A 14,176-nucleotide genomic window follows, 5' to 3' on the forward strand; every position below is an offset into this window, starting at 1 on the left:
CCATTGAAGATGTCTACAGTTGGACCTGGGACCTTCTCTACACAAACGGATTAAACTGAACTGGGGAAAGGGACAGTTGGGGAGCATTAGTTTTGCGTAGAGGAGGTCCAGGTCCAATTCTAGACATCTTCAATGGAAGGATCTCAGGTAGCAAAGATTCCTACCTGAAACTTTGGAGAGCTCCTAACAACAGGCGAAAAAGACAATACTGGACAAAATGGTCCTGTAATCTTGACTTTGTACAAGGCAGTTTTAAAAGGATTAAAATGCATAAAGAGGGAAGAACGCAATGGATTCAGGAGTAGATTGCTTGGTGTAAGTTATGAGTTGATGCTCCATCTTAGGGACAGAATTGTCACATGCTGAAAACATGGTTTGTGTTGTGATCCAGTACTGGTCAGATAACTAACACTTGACAATCCATTCTTTCCCCCCCCCCTCCTGTTGGAGGATTATTTTGGACGAAGAGTATGATCCCCGACCTTTAAATCTATCTGCTGGAGTTTTTAGGGAAGATAACACTGGCAGGCAGAGAGGCTCTAGAAGCACACTAGGAATAGGATGGGGAAGAAGAAAGAGCCTTCTAGATTTCTGCTGTGGAGGAGGATCTTGCAGACAGAACACAGTGATGAAAGATAATTGAATAGGGAAAAGGCTCTAGTATCATGAAAAGATTTGCAAGTTTGTCATTCCATTATGTATTTTTTAAAATCCTGTTTAAGAAACCCTCTTCAATCAGCTGACGGCTCCTTTTCAGGACTGAGGAAAAAATCCTCTTTCATGAAAGGTCTACAGATCAGAAGAGATGGTCTAGGTTCTTGTCAACTGGTTCTTGTCAACTCAGGGAAAATGATATTCAAGATCTTCTGTCTTTTCCCCTCAGGATGAAAAAGAAAGGGGTATGATTTTCATTAAAAAAGTGGTCCTTCCACTGACTACTGCTCCGATCAAAATCTGATCAGTAAAAACAGCAGTCTAAATAGCATGGAGACTCTTCAGTATCTCCATTGTTTTTTGTTCACCTGGATTTTCAGGTGCCTGAAAAAGTTTGGCTCAGATGGATCCTATGAGGCAGCCTTATATGGAGACACCCAATCAGCCTTTCAGAAGCTCAAGAGACTGTGACTTCCTCTGAATCCTTATGAGATAAAGGACTAAGGTAGTGGTTCTCAACCTGTGGGTCCCCAGATGTTTTGGCCTTCAACTCCCAGAAATCCTAACAGCTGGTAAACTGGCTGGGATTTCTGGGAGTTTTAGGCCAAAATACCTGGGGACCCACAGGTTGAGAACCACTGGACTAAGGGATCCACCCTTTGCACATTTACCCAGAAAAACATTTAAATGAGACTTGATAGCATGTAGCCTAGATAAGATTCTGGAATGCACATACACACACCCACACAAACACACATACATATCTCCTGGTTCATTACACAGTGCTAGTGTTAACACAAGAAGGGAAGTGTTTAAAGTGTGAAAATAGCTCTGCAATGTTTGCTTATGAATGGCATGTGAGATGAGAAGACAATGGTTAAAACTATAGGGATGAAATCTGGGAAGAACAAAACAAAGGGCTGCAACCAGAAGGAGCAGAGTTAAGTGATTTTGTGAGCTGGTTACTTCTCACTATCTTTTCAGGAAACGCTCAAATGAACATAAAGGAACCTGTACATCTGTTTATAGGGCAGTGGTTCTCAGTCCCCAGGTGTTTTGGCCTACAACTCTCAGAAATCCCAGCCAGTTTTCTAGCTGTTAGGATTTTTGGGAGTTGAAGGCCAAAACATCTGGGGACCCACAGGTTGAGAACCACTGCTATAGGGGCTTTGTGTATGTGTGCACATATGTACAGGGTATCTGTGTTATCACTTAAGTACAAGGAGAAAGTGCCAGGGCAGAAGGTTAACCAACCAGGCCATGGGGTCTCTCATCTTTGGATGCTTTTAAAACAATTATTGCAAGGGTATTAATTAGGTTTTAGGAGCAGTTCAGATAAGACTGACCCTTCCTTTCTGTGAAACTAGAAAGTGTTTTGACCCTTAGGAAACCCACCCCAGAGGCCACCCTCCCATATACACACATTGCAATAGATTAATTTGAATCTTCCAAGCAAAGATTCTGTTAACTGCATAACCCCAAGATAAACAATTTCAAAGGCGAGCAGCTGCAATTCCCTGGGAAGATGGCTGATGGGAATGCAGCTAGGGCCGTGTATACTCTGCACTTTAAAATCACACCAGCAAACAGCTAAATCCCACATCAAGAAAAGCCGAACTGTTAAGCAAAACTGCACATCTGTGCTTGTTTTGCATAATGTATTCTGCTTCTGCGCTGGAGTCTTCCACTCTGAGCCACTAGAAATCCCTCTCTGAGATTTCACCAGGGTTTCATGCACGTCTTCACGGAATGGTGCTCTCCTTAAAATAATGAAACAGATGTATCCAACACCCAATCCTATGCTCCCATGGAACTGTGAACAAGTTATAGTCAGCCCTGAAGATAACTAACTGTGTTGTGCTGACATGTGGGACTCAATACCAGCTTAGCAGTAATGCCCCCCACGAACCCCATGCTGTTAAAGGTGATTGAAAACAAAACAAAACAAAAAAACACTACTGTTTTCTTCCAACCCCAATTTCGTTTGTGTGATTTTTCTTTTTTTTTCTTTTTTGTGAACAGACCCGTACAAAGATTTTTTTTCTTCTTAATTAAAAAAAATTATACATACTTATATATATATTTCTGTATATTAGCTTAAACTGGAGCTGTGTTCTCCATGCGCCGGCCCCTGAACCTTCAAATGGTACATCTCACATGCACCCAAACCCATCATGTAACGTTTCCCACGGCGTCTTGAATGAGGTAAGAGGTAAAGGTTTTTTTTTCCCCAACGGAAACCAAGTGACAGAGAAGAAGAGAAAGAAAAGGAAGGGAAGGGGGGAGCTTAAAAATGTACCCCTCTCCCCGAATAATATTACATTACAGTTGCAAAAGAAGTCTGGCTGACAGATTGACAGAGAGATGGATCTATCACAGAAGAAGTGGCTCAAGCGAGAGGTCTGACCCATTAACAATGTTAAGTGCCAAAATACTTGCATTAAGGTGATCACAGTTTGGTTTGCATTAAGGGTGAAACGGACAGAAAGGAGAAAGGGAGAAGCGGAACTTTCTTATCTCCAAAAAATACTTTACCTGGGCAAATCTTTAGATTAGGAACTAGACGTTCCAGGGTCAGATCTGACCCTTAGACATCTCTTGCCACAGGGCCATCCCAGAAGCAAGAGAGCTGTGTCAAAAGGCAAGCCTGGTGGCCGTGGCAATATGGCTCTCTGGTCACCATTTTGGGGAATGGGAGGAAGGCCTGGCTAACCATCAATCTTCCTTTCCTCAAAACGGCACTCTCAAGAAACTAGTTACTGGACTGAGTATCAGTGATTCTGCCCAGACAACTAGCAACAGAGATGCAGAATCCCTTAAATAAAATTAAAAGCATGTCGCCATGAGATCAAGAATGAAAAGCTGCTGCTTCTCTCTTACCAGCTTGGACAAAATCTTGATGATGTTTTCCAAAGGTGGGATTGCTCACTGTGGCCTGAATTAGTCTTGCTTAGAGTAGACTCAATGAGTCAATGGGGTATACCTCTATGTTCAGAAACTGTATCAATGGGTCTACTCTGGGTGGGACTAACCAACAGGATGGTCAATTGAAACTGCAACTGGATTTACTCCCACCTCGGCTGTACAACCTAAGGCTACAAACAGGTAAAGGTTGCCACATTGGGAAAGGAAGTGCATTAGAACATCATTTCCTTGACCCAGTGCACTTCTCAAAGGGAGAACTGGATTGGATTTGGCAGGGAAGATCCAACAGATACATTGCTGTCCTTCTGCTAGAGAGGAAACATCTAAAACAGACCTGTACAACATGTGGCCCTCTAAGTCAGTGGTTCTCAACCTGGGGTCCCCAGATGTTTTTGGCCTTCAACTCCCAGAAATCCTAACAGCTGGTAAACTGGCTGGGATTTCTGGGAATTGTAGGCCAAAAACATCTGGGGAACCCAGATTGAGAACCACTGCTCTAAGTGTTTTGGCTTCCATATCTCAGAATTCCTGACCATTGGACAAACTGGCTAAGGCTTCTGAGAGTTGGAGTCCCAAATACCTGGAGGGCCACAAAATCTACCGGCTTGATCTAAAAGATCTTTGCTATTTCCTCCCATGAACATGAATGCAACTGGTGTCAACAACTGGGTTGAGTGTAGGGCACAGGATACTGTAGAACAGTGGTTCTCAACCTGTGAGTCCCCAGATGTTTGACCTTCAACTCAACAGCTGTTAAACTGGCTGGGATTTCTGGGAATTAAAGGACAAAACACCAGGGGTCCATAGGTTGAGAACCACTGCTGTAGAACAGTAGCCCCAACCTTTGAACCTCCAGGTGTTTTGGACTTCAGCTTCCACAGTTCCTAAGAGCTCATAAGCTGGTTGGGGTTCCTGGTAGTTGAAGTCCAAAACATCAGGAGGCCCCAAGGTTGGGAACCACTGCTGTAGAACAAAGATGTTTACTTGGCACCTTTCTCAACTAGGTTACATAGAGCTAGTCACCATAAGAGCTCTTAATGTTAGGAAGTCTGCAGATCTCTTGGTTATGAGAAGGATGCTACTGCCTCCCTGTGAACATTAGCAGTTTCTTGTCTTCTATATCGATAAGTGCCATTTGCAAAACAAACAAAACAAGGATTCGACCCTTACTGGATTCTCCTGGAGCGTGGAAGAGCCAGGGATCCTGGCTCATGGCTTCTCCAGAGAGAAGAGCAGAGGAGGGAGGGCAGGGCCTCGAGAGTACTAGTGCAGCAAAAAGTGTACCGCCCCATGGCGTGGGAAAGCGTGTGCAAAGAACTAGCGAGAGCCGTTTAAAAAGCCCGGTGGGAACGACGTTGCATGCGGCCTTTCAGCTGGGGGTGGAGGCAGTGTAAGAGTGGGTGGGGACGTGTTGGACCACCCACCCACCTTTGCCCAACATGGAGGTAGATTGGCTGAAGCCTCGGGTAAGGGAGGGACTTTGGGGTGGGGCAAGGAGGGAGGCGGATGAAGAAACCCCTCAGCACTGGAATAAAAAAGCTGGCACCCCTATGATTCAAGCCCTGCAGTGCGATTCGAAGCAAAATAAAATAGATCTCTCATTCAATCACCTGTGTCTCCACCAGGGGAGGATCAGGCAGAGGGGAGCCTTTGTTTTTTCAAAGTGCATTTGTCCTTCACGCTCGGACCTTACGCCTCAATTTGAGTTTTATTTATCTATTTGCCAAACCAACCTGTGACTTTCCTCCCCTCTGCTCTGCCTACCCCTCAATAATTTAATAAGATCTCTCTCTTAACTCTCTCGGTGCCTCTTCTTTCTTTCTTTTTTTTAAAAAAATCTTTATTTCTTTTTATAAAAAGTGCATTTTTATATTTTAGCCTCTCAGGGAGGGTAACTAAATGCTATAAGTTCTAAAAGTAAATGAAGACAAGGAGGAAAAAAAATAAAAACATAACCAAACACACTCTGACGTTTCCTGGGACTGTTATGTGCAAAAGAAACATATATATATTTATATATATTGGTAATCAAGTCCATTTAAACGAGAGAGGTTTGATCAGGGCTAAAGCGGAGAGGTGCCAACGGTTTCCAGTGCTGTGGAGCCGGGGAAGTTCTTTCTTAAGGGGGAAAAGAGCAAAGGTGTCTTTGTTGGGGAGGGAAGGGGATAACATAACGGATTGGTTTCCTCCTTTCAACATTGCGTCAAAATCAAAGATGGACATTTCACCCTGCAAAGATCACTTTGGGACAAAAGGGGATTCGAGGAAGTAAGATACACAGGGGATGGGCGGGAATCATATTGCCCACGTAATTTTTTTTAAGTCTGTCTAGACAAAAAAAGTGTTGGCTACTGCACAAGTCTACCTTGTAACAAAGGTTTTGCTTAGTCTCGACCTTTTTTTTTTTTGGTGGCCCAACCCCTACCGACGATGCCCCGCCTCCCCATCCACGTGATTCACTGATGCTGACGTGCAATATTTAAAAAAACAAAACAAAAACAAAAAAAGAAAAATGAAAACAACAAAACAGAACAAAAAAAAGAAGAAATAAAATCTGTTATGTCCGAGGTGATGAGGTGGGGGCACTGTGGCCCAAGTCCAGACATCGCCCCAGTCCCAAATTGCCCCACGTCCCCAATTCTCCCACACCCCTGTTTGCCCCCTCCCTCCCCACACCCTAGACTTCCTGATCCTCGAAGACCTCGAGGAAGAGTGGGGGAAAGAGCTCCGTGGGGCATTCCACCTTCATGTGCAGGAAGCGGCTGGCGTGGCAAGCCCCAATCATGCGCAGGTCGGTCACCTTCATGAGGAGCTTGGGCCAGAAGTGGGGAATGTTGTGTTTGCGATAGTTGATGTAGTGTTCAAATGCCAGCAGGTAGGTCTCTTGGCATTTTTCAATCTTGTCGACGCAGATCAGCCCACTGCGGTCTGGAGGTGGGACAGAAAAAAGGATGGCGGTTATGTGGACTTAAGCATCAGCACCTATTCTTCCGTTGCAATTAACCGATTCCAAATTAGATTTCTCGTCAACTTAATCAACAAATCTATCAGCACCTTTGGAAAGCTAGGTGAGTGGAACTCCTGGGAGAGTCTGTGTGCTCAGGCACAAATGTAGGCAAGCTTTGTGAATGGCAGGAAGTATAAAAGGTCTTGATTAGTCAAGAATGATAGAAATAATAAAACCCCAGAACTAATCTGAGTATTACTATCTGCCTGCTGTGCTATTTTTCTCTAGCAGGCTCTCTAAGGACGTGTACAGCAACCCACATATTCTTCTCCTGCCAATTGCTAAAGCACTGAGGGGCACCACTATGGCCCATAAACATCTTTGGGAGGTGGTGACAGAAGAAACCCAGTAATAAGGACTACTTCCTTTTTCTTAAGCAGAAAGAGCAGCAGGTTATTCTCACTATTCAAATCTCTCTCTTGTCTCCTCACTAGATATCTAACAGCTATACCAGGCATTCGATTAGGCAGTGTAATTGATTACAGGAACACGGAATAACAGATGATGAGATTGGATTCTGATTCTATTGACGAGACGCGAATGATTTGTCATATTGATGTTTAATTGTTGTTATGCTATTGTTTTTAAATGTTCCAATGGTTTTGTAATGTGTGCATTGAAATTGCTGCTGTTAACCGCTTTGAGTCGCCTAAGGGCTGAGAAAAGCGGTATATAAATGAAGTAAGTAAATAAATAAATAAATTTTGTTTCTTGAGAGCATGATTTAAAGGAAAATATATTTTAAGGGAGAGTAGATTTTTTTGGGGCACTGAAGAGAACACTTCTGAAACTCTGCTACATATATTCTTTTTGTGCATTGGCATGTCTTTGTCCCTAGCAGTTCAAAGACATATATAGGTATATAAGTTCAGTAGCTGAGAAACCTAATGGTCTTGCATGAATGCTGGTGGATATTTTACCAATAAGGAGGTTGACTCAAGAGAGTTTTTAGCTCTTTTCAGAAGTCTCTTGATTTTTCCAAATGGTAATCAATGCCTTTGCAAAGGGTTTGATCTCTAACAAGATCATGCCTTTCCTGTTTCCAAAAGGTTATAAATCCTATTTCCCTTTTTAATTTTTTTAAATTTTAACAATACAAAAACAAAACAAAACCACATACCGTGCACACACAAAACATTTACAATTCCCACCATCAACACGAGGATTGTTTTCTTTTACATTTTCATTTTTTGAGACAATCATTATGTCTTTATCTTTAGGCTACATTTCCATCCTGTATGCTATATAACATTTGTATCTTATTTCTTATGACTTGATCTCTGGAATGATTAATAATGTAGTTCTTTATCCTTGTCCATCTTTCTTCCATTTCTCTCATTCTGTTTTCCTTGATTTTTAAAAAATTTAATTTCACATTCATAATTTCAAATTCCATTTGCCCCACCATATATTGGTACCATTTATTTATTGTCCATTTTATCTTTCCACCCTAATACTATTACTGCTTGTGCACTTTCTATTATTGCTTCATTTATTTCCCTTTTATTTCCCATTTCCTCTCTTTTCCCTAATACCACTATTTCCTTTGTTATGACCCACTCATTTCCTAGTATTTGATTTGACTCATTTTGTATAGTCTGCCAGAAATATTGTACATATTCACATTCCCACATCATGTGCATAAACCGCCCTTTCTGATGGCATCCATGCCAGCACTCACTACTCCCCTTTTTAAAGTAGTATGCTAATTGACAGGGTGTACGATACCATTTGTGCAATAATTTCCTCCTCATTTCTCATACTTTAGTATTCCTTTCCATCCCTATTGTCTCTACCACATTTCGTTATTTCTTGTTCCGAGATAAATCCTATTTCCCAAATGGTTATAGAGATTCACAATTTCCAAAAAAAAAGTGCAAAATTATTTTTAAAGCCCCTGTGCTTACCTGAGGACATGAGCAGCACAACTTGGAGCAGCGCCACTTCCGTGTCATCCAGGTTGAAGGCAGAGAGAGACTTGCCCAGATCAAAGATGGCATCCGAGACCACGCCCAAACCGCCGTTCTTCAGCTGCTCCCGCTTGACAGCCATCTCGCCACTTAGTGTCAGAGTCTCACTTTCGGGGTCGTAGCGCACAGCCGCCCGCAATGACATGATCTCCATGCAGCAGCCCTTCAAAAGGATGATCTGGTCCTCACAAGGCAGCTGTATCCAGAGAGAGACACAGTCAGTTAGGCTCAGCATGAAGGGACTCACCCGGAGAGCAGGGCTTGGAAATACTTCTTTTGTGGTTTACGTTTACTTTTGGGTGTTCTGGGTGTCCGAAAAGCAAGCTTGTACAGCTCTGCACAGGGGATAATGCTTGAAACATAAGATAAAGACTTGTGTGAAATGAATAAACCATGAGCAACAGCCACATATTAAAAAGAACGCAAGGAATGAGAAGGATGGAATCCAAGGTCCTTAAAACAGAGAGGCTGGGTGTGAATAAAGGTCAAGGGTAGAGTTGAAGTAGGAAAGAATAAATATAAAGGCAAACTGAAATGCGGGAAATGTCCAGTTCTCCTGAAAAGCCAATTGGTTGCATGAGATATGGCTTCTCCAGTTGGATCACTAAGTAGTTGGTTTCAGAAAGGTATTGACTGACTCTTGCAGAATCCTCACCGTCATTGATATTCCCCGGACAGCTAACTGATCATAACTGAGTAGTAGGTTATTGCAGGATAATGTTCATGCACTCTCCGCCCCCATTGCTCCCTACCATTTGGGCCAATCCTTCTGGATCTTGACATTAGCTTATTTATTTGCATCCAAACTTTCCTTCCGCTCAACAGGAAAACAAAGCAGTTAACAGTCGTAACACCACTAACCCAAATTCTTTGCATGTGAAACAATAAATAGGTTGGGTTGTTGTGAGTTTTCCGGGCTGTATGGCCATGTTCCAGAAGCATTTTCTCCTGACGTTTTGCCCACATCTATGGCAGGCATCCTCAGAGGTTGTGAGGTCTGTTGGAAACTAGGCAAGTGGGGTTTGTGGAATGTTCAGGGTGGGAGAAAGAACTCTTGTCTGCTTGAAGCAAGTGTGAATGTTGCAATTGGCCACCTTGATTAGCACTGAATGGCCTTGCAGCTTCAAAGCCTGGCTGGTTGTTGCTCGGGGGATCCTTTGTTGGGACGTCTTAGCTGGCCCTGATTGATTCTTCTCTTGCGCTCCCTTCAGAATGTATTGTATTCAATGAGCCAGTACCTCAGCTATGTTCTTTATTTCAGCCATATTGTTTTGTTGTTGTTTACAATTGTGATTGTTTTTATATCTTTATATCTGATGTTTTTAATCTGTTGTGTTTTATTTGTAAATTTCGGGCTTGTCCCTTGTAAGCCGCCCCGAGTCCCCTTGGGGAGATAGTTGGCGGGGTATAAAAATAAATTATATTATTATTCTTGTCTGGAATTTTTGTTTTTTGAGTGTTGCTCTTTATTTACTATCCTGATAAATAAGTTTCAAATTAATATAGATAATATGATAACAGTAACCACCTTTGGGTATTCCTTATGAAAACATTATGAAGCTCATGGTGTTGCTATAAGTCAACAGGTGACTTGAAATCACATATACACACACAAAATAAAATTGGAAAGTATATGAAAAAGCCTGAGAAGGAGAGGAGGTGAAAGATGGAAAATAATCTTATCCTAAGTGAGGACCAGCTTCATATACATTAAGGAAAAGACTCAGAGCAGGACCTCATGAGACTGTCTTAATTCAAATATAAATGTGGATATTCCAAACTGTTTTCATCAATACCATCAAACTGTATTGTTGGTCTAATCTGTGACTACTTCAATGACAACCTTCACCTCTAACTTTGTGTTAGGTGTTTTCCCTTTCTAATGGTTGTTTTGGTTCTTACATCCAGTCATCTTCTAAATATGCCATGTTTTGGTCCTGTTTTGTTGTTGATTGTAGCACGAGCCCGGATCTACATATTTCAATCACTCTTTTTGTTCTATTCAGGTGTGGATGGGGTGTATGTAGTGTGTGTGGTTTCCTCCCATTCCTTCAACACCTTCCTGTTTGCTATTCTCTCAGTACTCATGTTATACCTCCCCACATACATTTTTTTCTGTTTTCTATTTATAATTCTCTTTCAAAATATATTTTTGTACAAAGTACAAAAGTAGTAAAGCGATGTAAGGCAGTGCCACTTTTGCACTATAATTCTAAAAAGAACAGTGAGATGAGAATCATTTTGTCTGGTAAAGGTGACTATAAACAAGGGAATGAACATGAATGGAAAGCATCTGTGGCAACGCTCACAATCCCATTCAACGCCCTATGAGTGTGGGACTGCTAAAACATAGTGTTGTTGTTTATTCATTCAAACAAATATAATATAATGTAATATAATATATTGTATATACATATAATATTTATTATATTATAATGTCATACAATATAATACTACTAATAATATATTATAATAATATATTTTATATTACATGTAATATTACTAATAATATTACAATATAATGGTATAGTGCAATATAGTAATATATAACACTGATATTGTAGTATGCTAATAATATAATATATTGTATGTATATATATCTTGTAAGCCGCTCTGAGTCCCCTTCGGGGTGAGAAGGGTTGCATATAAATGTCATAAATAAATAAATAAATAAATAAACTCTTCCTGACTTCATGGACCAGCCCATGATATTGTAGGAGAAACCAAGACAATGGATACAAATGTGAGACATTTCTCCCAGACTTCATCCGAAACCCCTGGGATAGAAAAATAAATAATAACCCTGCAGTGTGAAGAAAAAGTTGTGGTTAATATCAGCCTTGACATTTTTGAGAGAATTACCAGGATAGCAATGTTGAACAGATATCAGAGAAAAGCCTTTAGTAAGTACAGCTATAACTATCACAAAATTCAAAGGCTTTTGGTCTTTGAATAAATAACTAGAGCAAATCTAGTTATTTAAAGTAAGAGCAGAACGGCTGGGATCATCCTAAGTAATCAGAAAGGAACGTGAAAGTGAACAAACTCCATTTGGAACAATATTGTGAGGATTTGAAAAGGGATGCCATGATGTAATGGGTTAATTGAAAAGACATGTCAGCTGATTGGCTGAGCATGCCAGGGGCAAGAGTTCTGATTGGCTGCTGTTTCTGCCTTGCTGCTGAGACTAACGGTTCTAACTGCCATTTTCACTTTGGACAGTGGAGAGAATGCTGGCTGCCAACTCTTTTGAAGCTTGATCATTTTAAGGTTCTCTGTGTGAATTCAAAGATACTGCTGTATATAGCGTTGCCCTGTTTGAACTTCTGAACTGAAGTAAAGATACTGTTACTTGCAGAGGCGGCCCTACGTAATTTTCAACAGTAAGCAAACAGTATTTGCCCCCCCCCCCCCCCCAATATTTGTGTGCCATATTTGGTTCAATTCCATCATTGGTGGAGTTCAGAATGCTCTTTGATTACTATCCACCACTCACCTCTGAAAACATGGGCAGTTTTTTGGCAAAATCCACCACACGAGTGATGGCTGGGGTGATAATCTTCGTAAACTCACTGAATGCCTCCAAGTCCACTTTGTCCCCATCAGGCATGGAGGCCATGGGAGACTGACCAATGTCTTCGGGCTGCAAGCAGAACAAAAAGAGGGGCAAAATTAATACTTTTTGAAGTAGCTAGACATCAATTGTCCTGCTAACTGGAAAAACACTTTATAAGCTCAGAATCAGAAGCTCCAGCTTTCCCTATATCCTCCCTTTCCCCCAGTCTTTCCAACCCAAAACATAGAATATTATTCTACTTTTGAATAGGACAAATGCTATGTCAAGGATCCTGAGGATAATGTTTTGGACTCCAATTCCCACTATTCCTAACAGCCTTAGGCCCCTTCCTTTCCCCCCTTGGCCACTTAGTTAAGTCAGTGCAGTGCCTCTGAGCATGTGCAGAGAGCCTTCCTTGTCTTTGTGCATTTCTGCATGGGACAGGGTTGGACTGAATGACCCCCTTGATCACTTCCAACTCTTGTGTTTCTAGTATTCCTTTTTCTGGGAAGAAGCTAAAAGCAGTGAAAGACCTAACAGTCTCTGAGCATGTGCAGAGTGAATCCCAGTGCTGAAGAACTGATTCATATAGTGCAGGTATGGGCAAACTTGGGCCCTTCAGGTGTTTTGGACTCCAACTCCCACAATTCCTAACAGCCTTAGGCCCCTTCCTTTCCCCCCGCAGCTACTTAGTTAACTCAGTGCAGTGCCCCTGAGCATGTGCAGAGAGCCTTCCTTGTCATTGTGTATTTCTGCATGGGACAGGGTTGGACTGAATGGCTCCCTTGATCACTTCCAATTCTTGTGTTTCCATTATTCCTTTTTCTGGGAAGAAGTTAAAAGCAGCAAAAGACCTAATAGTCTCTGAGCATGTGCAGAGTGAATCCTAGTACTGAAGAACTGATTCATATAGTGCGGGTATGGGCAAACCCGGGCCCTTCAGGTGTTTTGGACTCCAACTCCCACTATGCCTAATAGCCTTAGGCCCCTTCCTTTCCCCCCTCGGCTACTTAGTTAAGTCAGTGCAGTGCCTCTGAGCATGTGCAGAGAGCCTTCCTTGTCATTGTGTATTTCTGCATGGGACAGGGTTGGATTGAATGGCTCCCTTGATCACTTCCAACTCTTGTGTTTCTAGTATTCCTTTTTCTGGGAAGAAGCTAAAAGCAGTGAAAGACCTAACAGACTCTGAGCATGTGCAGAGTGAATCCCAGTACTGGAGAACTTAAGCGGCTGAGAGGGAAAAGGAAAGGGTCTGAAGCTGTTAGGAATTGGGGGAGTTGGGAGTCCAAAACACCTGGAAGGCTGAAGTTTGCCCATGCCTGCTTTAGGGGTTTGTAGACAATCAAACATCCAAACAAACAAACAAACAAACAAATGGAAAACATCCCCATCCCCAAACAAAATCCTCCCCTTAACAAAACATTGCAAGTGGTCAGAGGTCCATTTCTGGTTTTCATAAAATGACTATTTTTAAAACATTAAATAGAGCAGGAGATGGCCCTGCAACCTATTTAAAAGATGAATAGTCACTTCTGGAGCTTCCAGGAGAAGCAATTCAACTTTTTTATTGGACAGGAAATGCATTGTGAGTCTAGAGGGCCTGAAGAGAGCAGGAACGGCCTTGGGGCAGCTGCACTGTGTCCATCCCAATTTAAAATGCACAATACTTGGAGAATACAGAGTTTAATGTTAAATAATAGGAGGGGGGAACGGAGGTCTAGGATATAAAATAACTCGGTGACTCGGATTCATTAAGTCAAGGATGAAGACAGGCATAATGTCAACAGAGAAAAGTCACAGCATGTTCTCCAAACCAGAGCAGAAGCCTGGCTTTCTCTTCGTAGCTTTGCAATTTGTGCAAACGTTGGTGTGATTATTAGTCTTGCAATTGCTCCCCTCTAAATGAAGTAGACTGGCTTCCTTTATAAACAGAATTTAAAAACATTATGTATATCTTTATATGATTTTTGCCTGCTATCTATCACACAAAAAATGGAACCATATTTAAATTTGCTCTGGGGATCTGGGAGCTGCTAAGGACCCAAATGCCACCTTTTCTATCAC

At 41.8% G+C, this 14,176-nt stretch overlaps 1 protein-coding gene across 2 annotated transcripts in view; it reads right to left on the reverse strand.

The window, feature by feature from the left end:
- Window positions 1-432: 432 nt before the first annotated feature.
- THRA (thyroid hormone receptor alpha) overlaps window positions 433-14,176 on the reverse strand; it is a 219,581-nt gene continuing 205,837 nt past the window's right edge. For both annotated transcript variants that reach the window (XM_060781050.2, XM_060781049.2), the window contains 3 exons: window positions 12,053-12,199; window positions 8,494-8,752; window positions 433-6,507 (listed from right to left, as the gene is read on the reverse strand). In XM_060781050.2, coding sequence (XP_060637033.1) covers window positions 6,257-6,507; window positions 8,494-8,752; window positions 12,053-12,199 — 657 coding nt within the window. In that variant the 3' untranslated portion in view covers window positions 433-6,256. The remainder of the gene's footprint in view (window positions 6,508-8,493; window positions 8,753-12,052; window positions 12,200-14,176) is intronic.

The sequence above is a fragment of the Anolis sagrei genome, chromosome 6 (assembly GCF_037176765.1).
Source record: "Anolis sagrei isolate rAnoSag1 chromosome 6, rAnoSag1.mat, whole genome shotgun sequence".
In the NCBI taxonomy this organism is placed as follows: Eukaryota; Metazoa; Chordata; class Lepidosauria; order Squamata; family Dactyloidae; genus Anolis; species Anolis sagrei.